General features: G+C 36.5%; 1 protein-coding gene across 1 annotated transcript; it reads left to right on the top strand.

Moving 5' to 3' along the window:
• The first annotated feature begins 1,465 nt into the window (after positions 1–1,465).
• Positions 1,466–23,095, top strand: LOC115947080 (myosin-IIIb-like). Its single transcript, XM_031052211.2, has 6 exons — positions 1,466–1,614; positions 3,116–3,250; positions 6,593–6,697; positions 6,960–7,059; positions 10,597–10,673; positions 22,946–23,095. Exons 1-6 carry the CDS (start codon positions 1,468–1,470, stop codon positions 23,093–23,095), a joined length of 714 nt encoding a protein of 237 aa, XP_030908071.1. The 5' UTR covers positions 1,466–1,467.
• The last annotated feature ends 489 nt before the right edge of the window (positions 23,096–23,584 follow it).

Below are 23,584 nucleotides of genomic sequence, written 5' to 3'. Positions count from 1 at the left end.
TTTTTTTGTAAGGTTGCATCAAAGCTCTTTGCAGTCTATTCTGTGTTTCTTTGCATGTGCACTTCTGTAGCATTTCTTCTAAAGCATTAAAACCCATCATGTTCAATATGTTTCGGGTTTTCTTTAACCTTAGATACTACTGTGCCAGTTTATGTTTGTATTCATCACCACTCCCCACCATGCAGGCAAACGTTGCCCTTAAGGTTGGCTTATCAGGAGCTATATGTCTGTGGCTGTTGTCTTCAGCGCATGTAGTACATTCTGCTCACTGATTTCAGAGAAGTCTTTCAGCTGACCTGCTTCACTGTTGAGGTGCTAACTGTATGTGTTCAGAATAATGTTTGTTATTTGTGGTATGCTGTAGTGGGTAGAACAGTAGTGAGAAACTCTCCTTGTGACTTACATTATTGACCCACAACAGATAAATGACACTGAGTTGAGGTTTTGGGTTTTTTGTTTGTTTGGTTTGCTTGGGTTTTTTTTTTTAGCTTTCCATTCTTTTGCTTTCCCTTCTCTGTCCTTCTTTTCTTTTGGTTAAAAGACCAAAACAATTTGATTTGGCACAAACTGTAGTGCAAATACATTTTTAACAAGGAGGAAAAGTAGGGTTTTTCTGTAAATGTGCTTGCCATCATTTAAAAAAAGATTATACTTCTTCTAACCTGACTTTGGTAACAGCCATGTTTAGAGCCTGCTATATGGTACCTTAACATCATGTAAACTTTTTGTTTTAGAGGAATGAAAAAATTTCTCCTGGAAAGGAACAAAGCATGCAAATGAGTTTATGCACATGCTTCCATCTGAATGTTGCTATACAGACCTGCACTGCACGTGAATTTGCACACAGATTTTCTTCTCTATCATGAACAAAAAGCACAATTATTTCTTTAATTAGATTGAAGAGCTGCTGCTTTATTCCTTATGAATTTATCAGTTTCTCTAGCAAGACTCACTTTTCTTTCTGACTATATTTCTCATGCCAGATAGTGGCCACTGATGCTGGAAATGGTGAAGAAGTAAATCAAACAACATGTTTTAAAAATTATTTTAAGCAGGTTTGCAGATATCAGACATGCTTACAAAGAAATGGCTCAAACCTTAAAGTTTAGAAATTCAAGTGTATGTTTAAGGTGCTAGTTGATCTATCTCAAAAAATCAAGAGCTTTTGCATTCAGCGATGGTATTGTCTTGATTTGCATTTGTCAAGATGCCTTAATTTTCTCCCTTGATTTGTTCATGGGTGTGAGTCTTCCGAGTTTTCTTTCTATTCCTTCATTTAGTGATATCTTTCTGTCTGGTTTTCATTTGTGATTCCATCTGTATTTCTTCTCAAATTAGGACAATATTCGATTTCTTTATCATAAGATGCTTTCTTTAGTACAGAGTTACATAGGGTTTCCCACCATATGTGTGCCTACTTTGTTTTCCAGGAAGCCATTTTATGGATTGTTTCAATATAATTCCAGTATGATTGGATTAGAATCATTAGCCGATCCCTCAGATACCTGGGAAATTATAGAGACTATTGGAAAAGGCACTTACGGTAAAGTCTACAAGGTTGCCAATAAGAAAGATGGGAGTTTGGCAGCAGTAAAGATTCTGGATCCTATCAGTGTAAGTAAAAAAGTATGAAATTGTAACTTCATTGTTAACATGAAAGAATTCTCAAACACAGTCGAAATATAAATCAAATGTATAAGATACTGAAAGAATCCTGAAGGAAAAAAAAATGCAGAATTCATTGACAGAAGTAGTTTGGGACTAGCACCTGAAAGCTGGAACTTATAATTCCACCATCTTGTTATGTTATTTAAAACAGCATTTGCCTGGTTTCTTTTTGAGGTTTATGTAATTCTTCTGGTACAAATTTAGGTATTTGTGCTTGGAACGTGCGAGTGATAAGGCACAGAGGCATTGCACTTAGGGGTCTGCTATAGCATGGAAAATACAAGATGCTTTGAATCTTAACGTTTTTATTTTATTCTGTGTACTCCCCAAAAGAATTACTTTTGCCATCACAGAAGTGCTGTGAACTTTAGAATGTTTTATAGTTATCTTTTATAAGCTGGTAATACTGTGAGGCCATAGTTAAGATAAAACCAGAAGAGCACAGCCCAAATTCTCAGAGGTAGTTCTGTGCCAGCTCCAGTTTTAGTGGGCATTAAATGCCTAGTTTCCCTTGAGAACCAAAGTCCTAGTTTTCAGTGGAAATTCTAATTGGCAGTTGCTCAGGTTGGATTGAGCTAGAGTTCGATCAGGACAGCTGGGCTAAAGTATCTGCTAAAAAGCTACATTTCTGTCATTTACTACTACTGAAATTCATCTTGGTTTTCTTTGGTATAAATCCAAAGGAGGTAGTAAATAAGATGATACCCTTTTTAGCAAAATGCAAAAAAAGGAAAATGCATGCAAGAGCTTAAGTGTTTCTAATAGTCACAGTTAATGCAGAAATAAAAAAAAAGGTTCAGTGCTTAAGAACTGTTCTGAGTTGTGGCCTGTGTGCTGATATTAATCAATATTTTGTAAGTATCACAGAATTCTTTCATTAACAAATATTTAGTAACATTTGCTTATTTCATGGGTTTGGTTTTGTTTTGTCTCTAATTGTTTCTGGTGTGTTTCTTTTCCTCATCAGAATGTTTTTACTGATGTCCCCTTTGAGGTTTTGTGAAATTGTTCTCCATTTGGTCCCATCTGATGACCATAGAAAAAAAGATGAATCAAAGATTCCTGTATTTACATATAACTTACAGATAAAAAATATGCATGCTTAAAAACAGATTAAAAATAATACATGTGTAAATTTCTTGTTCAGACAACTGAGCATAGTTAAGTATAATTTTTACTTCTCCGGCTGAGTATATTATGCACCTGGAAGAACACTACTTGCTTTACACAGACTTCACATTTCTGTATATAAAAAAAAAGGCAAAAGTGGCATAATTTGTTGTGGGTTAAATTTATAGTATTGTGTGAATAATTTCAGCTGCATGAAAGAAAACCCATTTAAAACTACAAACTGATTAAGAAACGTTTCTTCTCCATGAGAACTTGTTCTTGCTTTTTATGGACTTACTATGTTCTTATGTTCTATATGTTTGTGTTTTTTATTTAGGATGTAGATGAAGAAATAGAAGCAGAATATAATATTTTACAGTTTCTTCCAAATCATCCTAATGTTGTTAGATTTTATGGGATGTTTTACAAAGCAGATCGTTATGTGGGAGGACAGCTCTGGCTAGTACTTGAGGTAAAAGTATTTTGATAACATTACATCTTAACTAGCAAATGTTGTTTGATTTCTGTTTGTGACTGCTAGAAGACCCACAGCCTTTCACGATGCTCTGATTGGGGCCATTAATCAAAGGACTGGTGAAAAATGATGTGTGGTAGCCTACTGTTGAAAATCACATCCAAACTTAAAGTTTGTTCAACAAGGAATGCCCTTGCATTTTATTTCTGTTCAAGGTGCTACATTCTGCTTCCAAAACACACAGATCCTTTGTATATGAGTGATTGCCTAGAACCAGCTTGATTTTTTTCTTGGTTGAGGAAACATTGGACAAGACATTTCTCTGAACTTTCATAGAGCTCAAGCACTTAAGGGAAATGCAAAAGATCATGTAGTAGTAACATGGCTTACAGTTAACAAATATGCTGTCCTTTGCAAAAGCAAACAGGGAAAATGTAATGGGAAAGTCTGTTTTATGGTAACTTTAAACTTGAGGCTGGTGGTTGTTGAAAATCTAGCCATAGAAATGCCTTCTATTAACTCTTCTTATTGAGTGGATGTCAAAATGTATTTTGGCAATGAAAAATGTGTTTTGGTTGTATTTTTGCCAGTTAAGTGAGTGCCAAAGTTTGTTGCAAGTTGGGGATTTCTTCTAGAATTTTTTCTAGACTAATTGAAACAGAGCTTTGCACAGACTAATGGGCAATACCAGACCATTTAAACATTTCTCTCTACTTTCTGTTCTTGAATTGTGACTGGAATCAGAATAAGGAATCTTTATTTCCCCTTTAGGGTGTGGAATCCTAACAATACGTCTGACTTCTATGTGGTAGAGAACTACATAGCTTGAATTAAAACTTTTGGATGTGTTTCATTTTAAATTTCAGTAACTATTAAAAAAAAGGAGCTTTGGTATTTTTCATTTGGTTGGTTTTACTGTATGCCTGCTGGCTTTGTGTTGAGTTTGGGCTTAGTTTCCCATGTGTTTTCTGTTTTAATTCAAGTGCAGTGTATTCAACAGAGGCATTACATGTGACATCCCATGCAACAAAATTTTGTAAAGCAAAATCATGTTGTATTCTGTGTAACAAAGTCAAATGTAGAATTTGAGACACTTAGCTGTTTGTCAGACCTTATCAATTAAGTATGTTCATTCAAGTGGGTTTTGGTGCACATTATCCAAAGTTTTAAAGAAATTTGGCATTAAAAAAAGTGTTTTCCTTAAACAGATAAATTTACCAGACAAGTCAAACTAATTATTGCCTTGGCATTTATATGCAAATTTATGTATGCACAGAAGTCACTTTTATATTATAAGTTAGTGACCCTTTTTCAGTAAACAGGAATACACAAAGTACTTGGACTTTGTTCCCTGAGTCTTTGATAAAATGTATTCATTGGATGTGTGACTTCCAAAATTTGTAATAGAAAGGTGTTCTTTTCTTCAGGCACAGTTTTGCTATGTATACTGACTACAAGTAGGACCTTGCATTTGTAAATGCCTGGGATGATGAAGGGTAAAAAAGGTGGTCACCTCAAATAGTTTTATGATGATGCAGTTCTTGGATAGGTGAAGCGCATGACAACTGTGAAGTTCGTTTCCCTACTTTTCAATCTAAATGTGCATCATTTCACTTTTTAAAGTATTGCCATTAAGTGTGAAGTGGTAATGAAGTTTAGAAGTTCATTTCAACCCAGATCTTTGCTGACTGTCAAGAACAATGTCACTGACAGCTGCAGTAGTTTCTCTGCGGTGTATTTTTCATAGTCAGTCATTCATTTAACATTACCAAGCAGCTGTCAGTCTGTATCATTTTTCAGTCACAACCACGTTAGGGATTTTTTTTTAAGAGAGGGCATGCTTTTCTGTATTCTATTTTCAGGCTAAAGATAAGTTTAGTACAGTCTGTCTCAATAGAACTTTTAGTGCGATGAAAGCAAGCAAGGATCTTTGACTTACAGTGGCTTGTCAGGACATGGTTAAGCATGGAAAGAAAAACATGAGCTTTCTATCATGAGATGAAGTTCTCTTGTAAATATGTTTGAGGATTGTTATTGAGCTGAACTTTCCCACCTAATTAAAAAAAAAAGTTAAATAAATCTCTACAAATGAATTAAAAAGTCAAATTCCTGCAGAACTCATCAGTGTTTTCAAGTAATGAATTTTTGCTTCAGGAACTTATTTACTTAAAAGATACTTTGTCTATCATGTGGTCTGGGCCTTCCAATGAGCTGAAACTTTTGGTCTAGTGAAACCTTTTCATGCAAGGGGAAGTTACTAATAAATGAAGGAAAATACTGACATATCACAGAAATTAATGATTGAACTGAAAACACAGTTTATAAAAACTATTTGAGGGGTGCAAAACTTGAGAACTTCTCATTTCTTACCATTCTCTGGATTTGCACTATAGTATTTTAAACTTAATGCTGGTAAAGTGAAATGCACTTCTGTTGAAATGCATCTCATCTCTATATGGCAGAGATGTTGGTAAGGGTGCTAGCTACAGAAGCAGGTCTAGAGGAGTAAAATAAATGTAGTAATGTCTGTCAATTCTCCAGTTTGGGGTTTGGTGGTTTTTTTGGGTTTTTTTAATCAAATAATTATGAATATTAAAGTAAGGAAAGGAAAGAGAAAGGGGAGGGCAAACAGCTGCTTAGATGGGCATGGACCAAGTGAAAAGGTATTTACATAGATTTTAATTTTACTTTTTCTCCTCTTTTGATGTATGGAAGCCTATTAGTGGGAAATGCTTGCAAGAAGCTGCTTTTCTGGATCAGAATGTTTCATCTCAGCTGTTGACAGCACATGGCATCAAATCTGAGTATAGAGATATGGCTTCTGTCTATTTTATATTGCCTGCCAGCAGGAGCATTGATGGAGTGAAAGTTTAAAATGACTGTAATTTGTTGCCTCCCAGTTATCAAGAGCATCAGTCTTTTTTGTTTGGCCTTCTCTTGGCACAAAACCAGTTTTTCAAAAAGGCAATGCACGTATCATTGTGAAAATACTCAAGTAATGTAAATTGGACTTATAAATCCTTTTTTTTTTTAAACAAAATGCAGTCCTGTTCTTAATATTTTGATTTTTAGTTACATTTTATAAATTACATTTCATAATCTTCATTTTTCATTTCCCTCCCTCCACCCAGGCTGCTGTGATTTATTATTAACACTGCTAATAAAATACGTTCTGAGGTGGGGTGACAACATAAATAATTGGAAGGTAAAAATCTAGTTGTTTCCAGACCCATGTTGTAATGCAGTTTTGCACGGTAGGTGTTCACAGTCTAAACAAGTAAACTGAATAACTGCAGACTTGTCTTGTTTTTTCCCCTTTCACAACCTCCCCCTTCACAGCTGTGCAATGGAGGTTCTGTCACAGAGCTTGTCAAAGGCTTGCTGAAGTGTGGCCAGCAGCTGGATGAAGCCGTAATCTCATACATCTTATATGGTGCTCTCTTGGTAAGGATGTTCATTGGGCTTGTAATGACAGCAGAGGGTGCAATTTACTCATCTCATACATACATTTTCCATTGATAAAGTATGGTAATGTTGACAATATTATGTGGGCTGTTATAGCAGCAGGAGTTGTATGAAGCGTGTAATCCAGTGGACAGATGTTTCTATAGAGTATGTGCAGATTTTCTTCATTACATTCCCTAATAGTAAGGTAATTGTTTTTAAATAAGGGAGTAAACTTATTTTTGTTACTGCTGGTATATAGGGCCTTCAGCATTTACACAATAACCGGATCATTCATCGTGATGTGAAAGGAAACAACATTCTCCTGACAACAGAAGGTGGAGTCAAGCTCGTTGACTTTGGTAATGACCCCTTCCCATATTTTTTCCTGATACATGCAGTTTAGCCAGAGGCATCTGTTTTACTTTCCCCTGGGAAGGCAGAATGCCATAGTGAGAGATTTTTTCAGGAGGATACTTGGAATTTTTTAAGAAGGAAAAATGGAGAAAGAACCTGATACTGCAAGAATAAAAACTCTAACCAAAAATCAGTAATAGACTTTTAACTTAAAAGCTTAATCATAATAATTTAATAATTAAAAATAGTTCTGAAGGTACCATTTTATTTACAAAGCTCTTTTGCATTTCACAAGGAATGTAATTTCCAGGGTAGTTGTCCTACTAATTTAAATTTAGATATCCTATCTTTTGCATATGAAAAGGAAACATTCTTCTCTCTGAAATGGCTTTTGCTAGCCTTAAGCATTTTTTTTTCCCTCTGAGCAGAAGGTAAAATGGTCCCTTGGGTCCAAAACCCAACATCCATTTAATTTGTGATTACTGCTGCTAGTCTTTAGCATTGCAAGTCTGGAAAAATAAGAAAAAAGAAGCAGGGAAGAAAGGGACTTGTCAATAGAATTTAACTCTGTTCAGCAGTTTTGTTTCGCTTTAAAAATACACTTGTAAAAATAAGGCAGTTCAGATACATGTGCAACAGAAATTCCAATTTTATTAAATGTAACAGAAACCAATTATTAGTACTATGATTTATTGATGAAATCATATAATACATAAGGTAATCATCATTAAGAATAGCAGTATGTGAATACCATGTTTGTTTAGCAGTGCATGAAGGTAAAGAAAAACGTTCAGAAAACGAGAGTAGTGTAAAATGGTGTGCCAAAAAAATCTGTAAATAATATTATTTTTTCAGAAAATAATTTAAAAAATGTATGCAGTGGAAAGAAAATTTAATACTGATGTTGTCACGGTATTATAAATATGACATTAAATGTTATTGAAGATGATAAAGTAATTTGGGAAACAGGAGGCTTTTTAGTATCTTTTAGAGACAGAAATTCATTATGTTGAATAGTAAAGGCAACAGTTAAAATAGTGCTGCGAGAAACATACGGTCTGAAGCAAAACTTGGAGTGAGTCCCTGACCTAGTACAAGGGAGGAAGATCCCTTTGCATTTGGGGAAATTTTGGCAGTATGATCTTTGTTTGTAACTAATCTATTCTGGGAAAAGCTGGCTTTTCTCCTTAAACCAAAATGTTTTTATCAGATCTATCAAATGGCTTGGCTGCTGTGGAAGCTCAGTTTGGAGCTCTGGCTTTCAAAGGCAGATGAGTGTGTTACAGCTCCAAGTGGCACATTCAAGGAAACTGAGAATCTCAAACTTTCTGGTGACCCATGGGTTTTTCTGATTCCATACTTTAGGGATTTTTCCCTACTGTTAAAGTTACAGCAGTAACACTAGAAAATGGCAACAAATATGACTACCTCAGAGACATAAATTGAATCTTGAGTGTTTCCTAACACTTAATGGTTAGGAAATACCAAGAAATGCCCACATATCTGTGGGCTTCCTGACTAAAGAAGCAACCATCATCCAGGTTTCATTAAGTAGCTATTTTTCTCCTGTTGCCCACTGCCATAGTCATAGAAGGCACTCTGGGAATGGATTAGGACTGAGTCATGGCTGATGTTGAACTGTTTGTCACATTTGTTGCAGAAAGTGGAAAATCCATAGTGAAAAATGCAAGGAGCTCAGAAAGAAAAGGGACTTGTGTGTTCAGATGGTTGAACAGCATCAAATTGGAGACTGTTCTTGCTTCTGCAAAAGTTTCTCTTCCATGTTGGCAGGTCATCAGCATCAAACTTTGTAGAATTAGCCACTCTGCTCCTCAATTTACCAATAGCCAGTTTGAAACATCTTGTTCTCCTTTAGAGAAGATCTAAGTGTTCAATTCTATTACAACTCTACCTGAGGCATGTAGAGTGCCTGAAAACTGGAAGATCTCAAATTAAGTACCTCAAAACAGTGGATGCTTTGGATATTTTTAGGTTAATCCCTGGAACTAATAATCCTCTCCCAGTTTGCAGGAATGTTAAGGAGATCTATTCTTTGATGAAGAGGAAAGGAAATATGTCAAAAGGAAAACAAAACAATTTTAAATTTAATGTAGGATTGGATATACTAAATAAGTATAATAAGAACTGAAATCAGTGGGAATAAAAAATATTAAATGGCTATCTTTTCAGTGAATGTTATCCATTCTGTCTACAGAATGAGACAGGATCTTGAATAAAAAAAGTTAATTCATATTCAGGGCTGTACATATGGATAATGGGTCACAGAGAGGATTATACAGATACACTTAATTGAGGCTTTCCCCCCCCTTTATTGCATGATTTTACAGCTTGCTTTTCTAATATAACAGACATTTCTACCCTCAACTGCTCTCAACAGCATGATGTATTTGAATAAGCATTGGTCACAGTGTAAGTCAACCCACAATGTCTGCAAATTATCATTCATTTATGTTCATGCTTGCTCACACTTTCCCAGCATCTCCCTCTCTCAGCTCTTTGATATTCTGCACTGTTCTGCAGTGTCTGTAGATAGCAGCTACAAATTAAGCTAGCTGAAGAGAGATCGGAGTTAAATGCACAGAGGCTTGCTGTAGGTCCTAGCCATTAACTGTTTCACAGTGGTACTCATGAAATCACTGAAGACTTGCAGTCAGTCGCACTGAAAAATGACAAATAAATACAGATTTGAATGTTGGAGCCAGCAATTGAATTATTTAACTTATGAATTATGAGTCCCAATTTCTTATTTATTGGCATCAGACAATGTGTATTATATGTGTTTCTACTAATTTTTGTCACTGGGAAATTCCATAGGAGCGGACCACTGTGTTTTTTGTTTTTAAACAATGATAAGGTGAAATATGTTTTTAAATCAATGCTGTTTTTTGTCAATTTATTGGACGACTCCTGAACTCTACACTTATATGTTGACCAGAACATGGAAGATTTACTTTTTTTCAGCTGTGTTTCAGTAGTCCAGCCCTAGTCAGCAAAGCCCTGAATCACAGCCTTTGTTTTAAGAATATGCTTAACACCCTAAGAGCTGCAGCCTGAGCTTAAGTTTGCAGGGGAGGATTTAAGCAAGTGCTTAAATGTTTTGTTGAACAGGAGCCTCTGCAAATACTCTAGTGAACACATTGGTTGCTAGCAGTGTTCAGGGACTAAGTTGCTGAAATGGAAGTTTTAAAGTTAAGTTGTAATTTGAATAGTTCTTGTTTATACACATGGAAACATCAAAATGAGGTCTATGATATTTAGGTGCCAATTGAATTTTCAAGCTTGAATGAAAGTGCTTCAAAGTGAGAATCATTCACAAAAAAATCTTTCAGCAATTCTGAATGAAACCAGCAAGCTGAAATTAATCAAACAAGTAATTCAGTACAAATGCTGCACCTACTTTCCCGAGGCATTCTGCAGCTGTACTCCCAGGTTTGGGGTTTGTTTTCCAGATACTTGAAATAAACTAACTGAAATGACAGAATAAATTCGAGGCCAAGTTTTTTGGATTTCTTTTATTGCAGGTGTTTCAGCCCAGCTCACCAGCACACGGCTGCGTAGAAACACCTCAGTGGGAACACCCTTTTGGATGGCACCTGAGGTAGGCAAACATTCCTGTCTGGGTTGTCTCCATCTATTGCAATGCACACCTCGTCGCCACTTTCACATAGTAAGAGAAAAGAGTATCTTTTCTTTCCTCCCTTCTGTTCCTACTTTACTTTAGGCCTCTATTCATTAAAGTGTATGTGCCATTAGAATATACAAAATGGATTTCTGATAATTTAATTATTCTATTCTCTGTAATATTTCCTATAACAGTACTGACAACCTGCAAATAACTGAGGGTCTTCATGAAAATGTTGTGACTTGCCAATCAAGTATTGTATGTCTTGGTGTGCTTGTCTGTGCCTCTGAGTATACTGGAGCAAGGAAAAGGAGGAATTCCTGCATTCCTGATTTGTTATATGTCTACAAAACCCTGACTCAGCTATGTGGTTTTTAACCTTAATCACCGAGTAGGGACCTACACTCTTAGACACATGGAGCAGCATAGCTTAACAATGGAGAAAAAATAATGTATAGGCTGCCTAGGCAACTATCTTGGACCATATTTTTATGTACTGTTCCCCAGACATAACCCTTTTTCTTCTATTTAATGAAGCTTTAGGAAGTTTCAATGCACTGCTGAGCAAAGTCTCTTCTGTACTTTCCCTAAATTTAGGATGAAAGATGTTAATCATCTTTGCCCTTGTCATTTTAAAAAACAAAAAATACTTTTGTAAGGTATGGATTGTGCAGTTACAAAATATGGAGTGAAAAAGGAGTGATTTGTTTATTTGTAAGCTGTTAAACCTCCATAACAGTAGTAGCGTCGTTTCTATTGAGGGCCATTAGACTTCTTTGTATTTTATGACATTTGTGATAGAATTTATATCTGTTACAAATACACACAGGTCTATTTCTGTGTGTCAGACAGTTAAAAGTATTGTGCAAACATTTGTTTTAGAACATTTTATATTTTTTATACACCTGTTTCTGTTTCTAAGGAAGGCTGATTATAGCTGAGTAGAGAAAAGAAGCTGCTGTAATAGATCCAAAATTGATCTTGCACACTCTCACAAAGAACGGTTGATATTTTACCATCTCCATAACAACCAGTTTACGTCACAAAGGAGACACAAGATACCTTAGAAGCAAGCATTATTTATGGAATCACCTTGGCTGGAGACATTCTGAAACCTTCATAAAATACTCCTCTAGACAATAACTGGCGTATTGTGAAATATTTTATTAAACTGGGATTATTAGATGTTATTTTTACAGTACTGTTTTGCTTGAATAATTACCATTAAAAGCAACAATCATACTGAATTCATTTTCCCATTCTGCTTGAAAATATTAATTCTTGAGTTAAAAAGAAATAAGCAGAGATTTTGATGTTAAAAATGTTTACTTGAAAATACAGCACACATATAAGCAAGGTGCGCGATGTGCCTAGCACATCAAAAGAGGAAGAGAAGTAGCCTTAAATGTTTCCTGTTTTGATTTTGAAGATTTCTCAAAATATCCAGTACCATAAGCATAGCAACTCATCTCACATTTGCATGCCTACAAGAGTCAGGACAATGAGGCTTCACAGAGATACAATCTGCAAAACAGCTGTAAGATGCTCAGATATCCGTTACGCTGTTGTTGAAATGGCTTTTAAATGACAAGTTGCATAACACTCATGCTAAAGTCACTATGGTTGCTTTCTTTGTGTGTTTATACGAATGACATATTTCAACTGTCATGTGAGGTGCAATTTGCTTTACTTCTGGGGAGATCTTTCTGGAAGTTTTAAAAAGTGCAGCCAAATTTTTATGTGAAAGTTGAAAGATGAGGACTGCAATAAGCTGAAAAACTCTGCTTGGGTAACAGCTTATTAGAAATGGTGTTTTCTAGATGCAATTCTGGTGAGAACAGTAAAACCTAGAAAAGTATTTATCAGTTGCAAAAATTTATCTGTTTTGACATAAGATAGAATCTATGTTAAGCCCCGAAATACTATAAAATAACTGGACAGGAAGGAAATAGAAAGCATGAAGAGTAGGAATTTTTAATTATTGATCTATTTATTTATTTTTAAATTGGACTTCTGTTATCTATGTGTGAAACATAGGAACCTCAGTCAATGCATAAAGCAATCATGGGATCTCATCTAATGATGAGAAAGATGGATTTATTCTGAAGGGCGAGTGGAGAGGGGACATGAAAAAACTTGCCTTGGAGGAAGAGACTACAGGAGTGTTTCAGAGAAATGAACCTTGTGAAATGAAGCTGACAGGGAATATTTTCCAGGGTAAACCCCAGGAAAATACAACTTGGGAAAGAATTGTGCAAGATTATTCAAGTTGGCAGATATAAATATAACTGGGTATAAGCAAAAGACAAATATGCTGAAAATGAATGGCTAGGATCAGGAACAGTCTGCATAATGAGAAAAAGCATTGTATTTTAAGATTAATTTTGCAAAATGTATCAAAGGGATTATATGGCATGGTACTTGCAATAGAAAAAGTTCATAGGAAAATAGGGTGAGGGTGATGTAAGGTGTTCTTTTCAGCTCAGTGTTCTTACTGGCAGTATGAAAAGCAGTAGCTTATAACCATTTTGGCTCTCTCAAACATCTTCGAGGGCTGTTTTTCTCTGATGACTGTGAGGCTTGTTTAACAGCAACATGACAAATCAGAAAGATCTGTCCTTGAGCATTTGTTCTGAGCAGAGTGTGTGATTGTCATGGGTTCAGCCATTAGTGATTAACAAAAATTTTGCTGAACACTGAAAATAGAGGGAATAACTAGTCTGTGTTGGAAGCAACAGAGGAGCTTGGAAAGGATGTGTCAGTTTGAGAGTAGCTTTGAAGTAAACTCGCTGAAAATCAATCATTGCTATTTAACTTAATCAGTATTGTCTCACACTTAACAAACATAGACATGCAGAAACTGGAACACTGAATATAGGCATGCCAAGAAAAGATAAATAAGGTAACATAGTTTAAATATGGTGAATGCCTAAACTTATCTCTTGCCAAACACTTAAGGTACTGAAAATCTGCTTCTTGTATGCTGAAATAAATTGTGTTGAATGCTAGCAGGAGGAATCGGGTTTGGAACTTTTGAACTGAACCCCATATACATCTCTAGTTCTAAGCCTTAACACATTTTGTCTTCAACCTCTAGTGCAGAACTGAACAAAATCTAGTTCAAATAGAATTGCAGTTTTCCTTTTTTCTAAAGGTATCATGATCTGGCTGGAAATTTGACTCTTGAAACCAGCTCAGTTAGAATCCGTATATGTTTTCCTTGGCTAAAATCTACTTTTCAGAACAGAAAGAGAAAGATACTCGAAGTCAGAAAGAACTGGAGGGGTGCTGAAAGTAATTTAAAACCGTTGGGAGTATGCTTATATATTTTACTGATAATTGCTAAAAATGACAATGGTGTGTGAATACTTGGGTTTTAAAAGGAACATTAGTAAAACATAGTTGATCCTTGGAAGAATAATGTGTTGAAATATGACATGTGACAGTAGGAAAGGTTGGGACATTGAGAAAGGTAAGAGTTCTGTAACAATGAGTTAACTAGTGGTAAAATCTTGGCTTTGTTTTGCTATTAATTACAGGGGGATTTCAGATGTAATATTATTATTTAAAGCTGTGTTAGCTGTATTTTGGATGTTTGTTAACCATCCTGCCAAGGTGAAATAGTGAGCAGTAAGACTGCCCCAGATTGTTTTCTTTCCACCTGCTGAATCAAGGCATACTCCTTGGGATAAAATTCAATGTGTCTGAGCATGAGAATAAGTTTCTGAATTGTTAGAACAGTAAGTGGCTGGTTTAAATTGTTTTTCTGTTTTTCAGTGCTCCTGTGTGGTTTTTTAAACTTTAAGCCTGATTAAAAGTGTGTGCCTAATCCTGAAACAATGAGTAATAATTGCATTGTTTCAGTATAAAGCTGTGTTTCTGCATAATCTAAAGAGAAATCAATGAAACTGATAGAAAAAGGACCCCAACAAGTAATTTAATGTAGTCAATGTAGTTGAAAAATATATGAAGGGAAAAATCTAATTTTGCAAAGACTTGCAGCAGCTTTTCCACTGAAGCCAATATTCGTTACAGTAAGGGCTGTATTCGGACCTAGAATTCTGTCAAAAAAAAAAAAAATCCTCATTTTGGTAAACTAGGGCCAGTTTCTCGTATTTTCCTCTCTCAGAGGAGACATCAACAAATTACAAAAAATGTCCATTTACCAGTAAATACATTTCATGTGTAGTTAAATACTGAGTTGAAATGGAAAAACAGCATAGAACAGACAACTCCATTACCAACCTGGGCTTATGTCTTTAATTGACTTTAAACAAGTACAGTGATACTGAATATATTCGCATTTTGTCACACTTCAAACTAGCTTATTTTCCAGCCCTTTCTAGCCCTTTCCAGCCCACCATGGGACTCAAGCCAGCAGTATGTTAACAGCTTTAGGTCTCTTCGCTTTGATTCCTTATTAGCTAGCATTAGCTCTTCTGGTATGCACATTTTCACTACACTTTTAAATGCCAAATAAGCATGGAATTTTGTAAATGCCGCTTTAGAAAGAACTGTAGGAATCCACTGCTTAATATAAATAGGATATAGTTTTCAAGAACATATATACACTTTTCAGCCTGAAAGGCATTTAAAAACAGTTGTACAGTGAAGCAGTATGCATATTTTGTGATATGGAAACATAAGGGATTATGTACCTTCCCTAAAAAGGAAAATATTTCCTTATAAGTTCTTCCATGAAGGTGCAATAACTATTCTCGTACAGGTAATGATTAGATCGATTACTGAATTAGCTCTTACAATTTTTTCTAACCTTGTGAATTACAGGAAGTGAGATATGATTGAAAGCAATTTGCAAAAAATAACTGTCATTTGGAAGAAACTTCACAGATAGGAATGGAAAAAGCTTCTGCTGCTTTTATAGAATTTGTGTTTATCTGCCATGATTATTAATAGTGAAGTGATTGAAAATCCCACACATTTAGTGGGTAGAAATAATAAATGCAGTAAGTATATGGTAAAAATAAAGAATGGTGGCATTAAAACATTCATAACATAGATTTTTTGTTGAAGTACGATTTGAATAATTGCTTGTTGTTTAACATTACTTATAATAGTATGTGTTAGGCCTAAGGTGAAAGGGGGAATAGCCTTGTCATGGTTTAAGCCCAGCCAGTAACTCAGAACCACGTAGCTGCTTGCTCACTCCCTCCCTTTACTCCTCCCGCTCCTGGAGGGATGGGGAGGGGAATTGAAAGAATGTAATTTGCATAGGTTGAGATAAGAACAGTCCAGTAACTAAGGTATAACACAAACCACTATTGCTACCACCAATAATAATAATGATAAGGGAAATAACAAGGGAAGACAATACAGCCACTCACCACCCACTGACTGATACCCAGCCCGACTGGAGCAGTGATCTAACCCTTCTGGATAACTACCCCCAGTTTATATAGTGGGCATGATGTGCTGTGGTATGGAATACCCCTTTCATTAGTTTGGGTCAGGTGTCTTGTCTGTGCTTCCTCCCGCCTTTCCCTCCTCCTTGACAGAGCATGAGACTCAGAAAGTCCTTGGTCAGAGTAAACATTACTGAGCAGCAACTAAAACCATCAGTGTTATCAGTGCTGTTTCCAGGCTGAAAGTCAAAACCACAGCACTGCACCAGCTACTAAGAAGGAGAAAAATGACTGCTACTGCTGAACCCAGGACAAGCCTACCTGACAAAGACTCGAAAATTACAACCCTGCTTTCAGATGTTAAAGTAGTGGGACACCACTACTTTAAAAAGTGTGTTAATTATTTTTAGGGAATACTAGCTGCCTTCTTGAAATGCAGAACTGAGTTTGAGCATGTCCTGTGGTACATGTGGTGAATAGGTATGAGCATGCTGGAGAGGAACTACTACAGTGTCCGTGTGGGAAGGCGGAGTGGGAAGAGCAGGAACCATTGATTTAAACACATAGGGCAAGAGTGTATGGAAGAATTGAGGGACATAGAAGTGGAATGGTTTGCTTAGGGACTTACAGCAGGTCAGTGGCAGAATGTGGGATAAAATTAGGCCTCTAAATGACCACATGAGGCTGAGTTTTGATACTGAGATTCCTTTAAAAGGGATGGCACATAAAAGCAGAGAGTGCAGCAGGACAGCATCAGCAAGCTCTCCCTGCAGAGAAAGGTCCAGCAGAATGCATCACCTTCTCCTTTGCCTCCAGGAAAGCTGACCTCCTCATGGGCTAGCATGGTAGGAGGGGTTTGAAGAGGATGTGGCAGCTGAAGGGAGCCTTGCCAGTAACCTTGATAACATGATAGTCCTGTGAATGGATGTGGAGGGGTTGCAGATGCTTCTGTTTTGTTCTAACCTAAACAGCAGCTATGGAGGGATTGTAAAACTTCCATGTAAGGTGATTAAAGATTAAAAAAAAAACAACCAACCAAAAACCTCAAACCTGAAAATAATTTCACTACCACACTGCTCTGCAGTGAGATCCCTACAAGAAATCTATTTACTTATGAGGCTGGAGTTGCCTCTGAGTTCTGAGTTTCTTTGTGAAACACCATTTACAAATCTGTGCAAGGTGTGTAGGATATAATTCTTACAACTGAGAGGTAAATCTGTGGGTCAGAAATAAATGTATCAATGCTACAGCATTAGTAGCATTGAAGCGTTGATTATCTCATGGTATAAAGCAAAATAGATTTGTGTGCTTGAAAGCTCATCTGTTTTTCCCCATTGTATCATTTGGTCTAATAAAAAGTATTGTGCTTCTCTACAGATGCAGCCTGCTGGCAGAGCAGTCTAAAGGTCTCAAGAATATTTCACTTGGGTGAATTAAAAGCAAAAATAAAAATTGATTACTTGCAGGTGTTAAAACACAATTGACTTCTTGACATTTAATAATTTTTCAATGAATCAACATTAATTGTGATAATTACCTTGAAGAATTATTTAAAATGTTCATTACTTTCTGTTTTGGGAACTTTTCTAACAATATAATTATTACCTGATCCACCATGGAAAAATTTGTATGATGATAAATAAGAAACTGAAATACAAATAACAAAATGGGGCATATGGAACCAATTTCAATTAGAAATTTGCTCTTTTTTGATTATATGAATGTGCTTGAGGGGAGGGAGAGAGGGAAAGAGGGAATGAGGAAGGTATAGAGATAGATCGGTATTGCTTTGGCCTGGATAATTCAGTATCCCCAGTGCTGCTAAATGCTATTGTGAAAGATAGCTTCCTTCCCCCCATGCATAGTAATTAAAATAATATTTGCTATTCTATTTCCTATCTATATAAATTAAGTTGGGTTGCATAGTGTCATGTGGAGCACAGAAGTTCAGTTGGTTTATTCCATTTGACTTGCATAGCTAGCAGTTTTGTTCTCCTTGCAGCAAGGGTAACAATTTTGTGCCACCTTCATTTTACATATGCAGTGCTTTTCAGCATTGTGCTCACACACTTCATAAGCTGCTTATTTAGCCACGTCAGCTAAGTACAGCACCGCCCTAGTTCAGGAGCTTCAGTTTTTTAACTCCAGACTTCTTTCTGCGGGTGGGTCACCAGCACTAATTGTGTAGCAGTCGTCTCCAGGTAGCACATCTGTATTGCTGTTAACGGTATTGTGTATGCTTGCAGCTATACTTTGTACATGCACTGTATATACTGAGACAAAATGAAAGTAAGTTCACTTCTGATAATTCTAGGTAAACTTAAAAGGATTTGATGTGTTTTGCTTCAGCTAAACATATGTATAGCTTCCTCTCTGTGAAAAAGTTAGTGTGACACTGTGCAAATAACAATTATTTCTCTGTATTACCTGTTTTCCTTCTTTTAAATACACCTGTGATCAACTTATGGGTTTGCTGAAGTTAAAGAAATTTTTGCATTGATTTCAGAACAAGTGGAATTATATGTTTCAATCTGAGGTCTTCTAGTCAGGGTTAGGATGATCTTACATATTTCTCTGAAGTTTTGTGTTCTCTGTATAAGTGGTAAATCACACAGAATGCTTAATCACTGGCTTCTCTAAATACCTGCCAGTTAGTGTGACTGATTTGTTTATGTGCCATCTTTGCCAGACCAGTGAATTCCCCACACTTCACCCTGTCCTAGTATGACCCTCAGCACAATTAGTATTGACAGCTACCATCATGTTGTCTCTTTCTGTGTGGTGTTTAGGTGTTTTCCATCGTACTGCAGTATGGCTGGGCATGAAATCATGACGAAATTACATCTAATAGAAGATGTGACAGTCTGTCTCCTTAGCAACCTGGGCCACTGTGTGCATGTAACCAGCCTGTGCTGAAGGGAAAGACTTGGTGCTTATTCCCTTAGTGTTTACTGGTGAATCTCAAGATTAACTATGTCCTCCCCCAAAGTCTGGGCATGAGTACAGTGTTTGCAACGATGCAAACTACCTTCTTTTTTGCTTGTGAAAGGGCAGAGGAGATTTTGTTATAAAATAGGTACAGATGTGATGATGTCTTTGCAAAAAATAGAGAAAGGAAGTAGCATTTTCTTTCAGTTTCAGATCATTTCTTCTGGGCTTCCTGTCTTCATGCCCCACTGGGCAGAGCAGGAATCAACAGAGCTGAGAGGCAGTCTCAGCTCCAGAACCTTGACCAAAAAGGACAGATGATTCCAAAAAGATAAGTATCTCTGAGTTCCCAATAGAGACTGGAACATAATAAAAGATAAATAAGTTGCATTTTTCCTTTTGTATTTGGCTTTTAGAGACATTTGCTCTGCAAACAACTGGAATAGTTTCCAAGGCAAAACAGGACTGGGGCATTCCCAAGGACTTAGCTTATAAACCGTGACTGAGAGAATTCCCTCAGATTTCAAGGCAGTGTTGTCTGCTAGCCAACACATAAAGCAAACTGCCGATGTGCACTTACCCTTCATTAATGAAAAAGTTGTAAATTTGACTCTTGCGTTAAAATTTAAAATTAGTGGTATTTGTGTGTTTTTAAGTGGTGCATAACTTGGTAGCATTCTAATAAATCCCACAGAAACTGAAAACTTGTTTCAAACTAAACTGACCATTAAATTGATACATATGCTGCATACTTGGTATCAGAAGAGCAGTTAATTTAGCATGTTAATTTTCTGTGGTGCTTATCACACTATAGTTAAGCTTCTGTGTGAAATGTACTGGATTGAACAGGCCACTGGCTGAAATTTTATAAACAAAAAAGAATGCAGATTAATGGAAATATTTTTTCTAAAAGGATCACTGCAGGCTCTGATATTGGAGTGGAGGAGAATCTGAGTGTTTAATTCCCGTTGGTCAGAGTGCAAGTATTTTGGCATAGTGTCACATTACCGACATGTACCATATTTATTGGAGGTTTAGCTTTTAGCTGTGGAGCAGAAGACATACAAAGATAGATACATTATTTTCTCTTTGGTAGGTGATACATTGTGAAATTGAGAAAATCTCAGACCTTTTTCCTTTTTGAAACAGCGGTTGCAGTATACTTTGTTTTCCCTGTATTTAATGAATGCAAAGCCCTCTGATGCTCATGTTATTTTAGTGTAGCTTAAACTTTCTAAAACAGAGATGCGTAGCAAGTCTTGCCATCATCCTGTAGTTAGAAGCAATTGGGATGTGCTTTAAGAGGAAAAAGTGGTATTGCCTTTGAATGTGGGTGACCAGCTAGGTCTGGCACTGCTGCCAAAGTTCATTGGGACCTTGTGCAGGCCCTTCTTTTCCTTCCCTTGAAAGGAAAAATTTATTCCCCTGCATCACAAAGTTGGAGAACAAACAGACAAGTTTGCAAAGGACTGATGGTCACTTCCAGAAGATGGGCTCTAGCAGCTTTTTAAATAGGCAGCTAACTATTTTTCATGTGTTAAAAAAGGAAGGAGAGCACAGCATTTAACTAGTCATTTATGGACAAGCTACTTGCAGCTCCTAAGTCATGGTCTGGAAGTTGATTTATTTCTTTCCTTCCTCCCCTTCCTCCCCTTCCTCCCCTTACTCCCCTTCCTCCCCTTCCTCCCCTTCCTCCCCTTCCTCCCCTTCTTTCCTGCCTTTCCTTCTTTTTGTTCCTTCCTGTCTTTTCTTTCTTTCTGATTGTCCTTGAATATACAGATGGTTTGGGGAACTATAAAAAAAAACAAAAATAATCAAGAAATACAAGCTTCCCTTTCAATCTCTGAACAAAACTGCAATGTAGGAAACTCCAACCACCACCAGTATGGCTTCCTTATAATACGTTATTTGATCTTTCTGATGGATCTTCATACTGACTTTCTTCCAAGTTTTTGCATCAAATTTTATTTCTTTCCTTCTGTTTAAGGCACGATACAAGGAAATTAAACTATCATGTAGGCCTCTGAAATAAGGGTGGTGGTTTAAAGCTTGAGTTGAACAGGATCTATCTACTGCACAGTAAGACTCATCTTTTTCAAGAGATGATAGGGGGATCTCTGGGATGAGATAAAGCTATAATGAACTCTGAAGAACAAAGAAACATTTCAGAGCTTTCACTTCTGTTGAAGACAAGGGAGGCGGGGAAATGATCTTTGCATGACAACTATGAAAATCACCACATTAGCTAACAAAACTCTGCCTCTTTGAGCTAAAAAAAAAAAAGTCTCTGGACCATCCTTTGCAGTGCTTATTTTCATTTTTCCCCATTCTGATTATCTGATAGTTGATGTGCAGGGGAATGTGTATGTATGTTTTTCTCAGATGGCTTGCAGACATTCTGGTGACCACTTTATCACTTGTCTTACAGATCACCAGTGTTCGCCAAACAATAGTTGAGAAACACTGGTTTAATACTTTATCACAAGATTCTTTGGCATTATAACAATACAGGGGAAATACCGATGTCAGTAGCGTAGGGAAAGAAATTTCTTTGGCATACTAACCTGGAAAAATGAGGAGGAAGAGAGGGTTCTCAACACTTGACAAAGCATTGATAGAAAATTCAGGAAAGGTCTTAATTTTTCTGGACTGATTTTCTCTAGGTAAAGAACTGAACTTTTAGTATATGACAAAGGAATTAATTAATATCCAACTTTACTGCCAAAAAACTCCCCCCAAACTACAACACCCCCCCATCCCCATTTTGCTATTAATTTAACTAATATGTTCAACACCCCTGGCTTCTGAGGAAATAAATGATGAGTGCTGTATGATGGGGTCCTGAGTCCTTGACTAAGAGGTGGGCAGGCCATTGGAGCTTGTTGGATAGAATCTCAACCATAGGCAGGGACACCTCTGGTAGGTGCACCTTATAGAGAAAGTAACCAAGAAGTCAAGCTGGAATCAGCAGCTTCTCCAGGAAGGGTTTTCTTCCACAGCAGTCAGTGAGTGGTCCTTTGCCAGCATCTATGTGGGGTGCTGGCTTTCATATTGGCACCTCTGCAAAACATTGTCCCAGATTGAAATCATGGAAGCTGATAATAGCAATATGTGGGGATCTGACATATTTTCAAAGCAATTGGTCAATTGATGAGATTTGGAAAGACAATCTTGAGACAGATTGCAAATCACGATAGAGTAAAAAACAGTGAAGCTGTGATTTTTGTCTCATCCCTTGCAAAGATAAGGGCTAATGTTTCAGTCTCATGTTTAGATGCAGAATTGTTTCCAGCTTGTACGAATAGTTAGCTTATTATTAGGATGCAAACTGTGGAATTAGCTGGAAGTGTGCATCATGTTTGTGATGTTAAACAGTTCTGATGTCCAAGGAGAGATTCCTGTTAACATCAGTTTTTCTTAGACTAGCTACATGGTATGTTATTTAATTTTTTAAAACTACTCTAATTTAGTAGAGACAAACTAACAATAAAAAAGAAAATAAATTGGGAGAAATGGCTGATGGAATATTCTTATCTAAAACCAGCTGTGCAAATCAGTCTAGCCTCATGAATAGTCATAGAAGTTAATAAGAACAACATCAATAGGGTTCTCTGCTATTGTAATAGGCTTCTGTTAGAAGTGCTTTAAAAAACAGAATTTAGTAGAGTGATGTTCTTTGTATAGATATTTAAAGCATTCCGCGGAGCTTCATGTAGTTAAAAAACCAGAGGGAGAGTGTTGTTTTTTTTTTTTTTTAAAAGAAACCGCAGATAAGTTCTAATTTACTGTTACGTTTTTGTGGGGGTTTTCCCAACTGGGGTATACAGTCAAACGTACATATTTGAAAGCTACATAGGATTTTAGACATGAGTCAAAACCAACATTCAATGTCACACTAGGATGATGTGAATAGTACATTAGGTTAAAGCGTTGTTTTCTCTGCTTTTTTTCTGATAGGTCATTGCTTGTGAACAACAGTATGACTACTCATATGATGCTCGATGTGACGTATGGTCCTTGGGAATAACAGCTATTGAACTGGGGGATGGAGACCCTCCCTTATTTGGCATGCATCCGGTGAAAACCCTTTTTAAAATTCCAAGGTAGGGCACTAGATGGCTCTCTTTACTCACTAGTTTGTCCGAAGGCAATCTAGTCAAAGGAGAAAAGCTTGGTAAACGGTTGTGCTCCAAATCTTAAGAATATTTAACTGGAAAAGACATAAAAAGCTGTAACGTTAAAGACTTTTTTTTTTTTTCAGCCTGAAATCTACAATAACTTACACTGAGAGCACCTTGAAATGATAAAGACTTACATATTTATTTTATTCTTAGAATGTAATTCAGAAAGTATCAAGATACCTCCCTTCAGAAGTACTCTTCTTAGCTACTGTTGAAAACATTTGTTTCAAAAAGGAAGAAGCCAACACCTGTAACTGCTGAATAACATTTTCAAACATTATTTCTCTAGAGTCTTAGGCTTGTTTTACTGTGGAAGAAAATCACACAATTTTTGACAATGCTGTGAAGCAGACTGGAAGTTCCAGCAAACTGTAGTCATAATTTATTTTTTAATTTACCCAAGGATGTTAAAATG

This window comes from Melopsittacus undulatus, chromosome 8, assembly GCF_012275295.1.
Source record: "Melopsittacus undulatus isolate bMelUnd1 chromosome 8, bMelUnd1.mat.Z, whole genome shotgun sequence".
Classification (NCBI taxonomy): domain Eukaryota; kingdom Metazoa; phylum Chordata; class Aves; order Psittaciformes; family Psittaculidae; genus Melopsittacus; species Melopsittacus undulatus.
The sequence above is the reverse complement of the archived record's forward strand: the minus strand, read 5'-3'. Positions and strand labels throughout refer to the sequence as shown.

Coding starts and splice junctions, on each gene's coding strand:
- LOC115947080 (XM_031052211.2), top strand. CDS start 1,468: ATGATTGGATTAGAATCATTAGCCGATCCCTCAGATACCTGGGAAATT. Junction 7,060..10,596: donor AGTCAAGCTCGTTGACTTTG/GTAATGACCCCT, acceptor CTTTTATTGCAG/GTGTTTCAGCCCAGCTCACC. Junction 10,674..22,945: donor CCTTTTGGATGGCACCTGAG/GTAGGCAAACAT, acceptor TTTTTCTGATAG/GTCATTGCTTGTGAACAACA.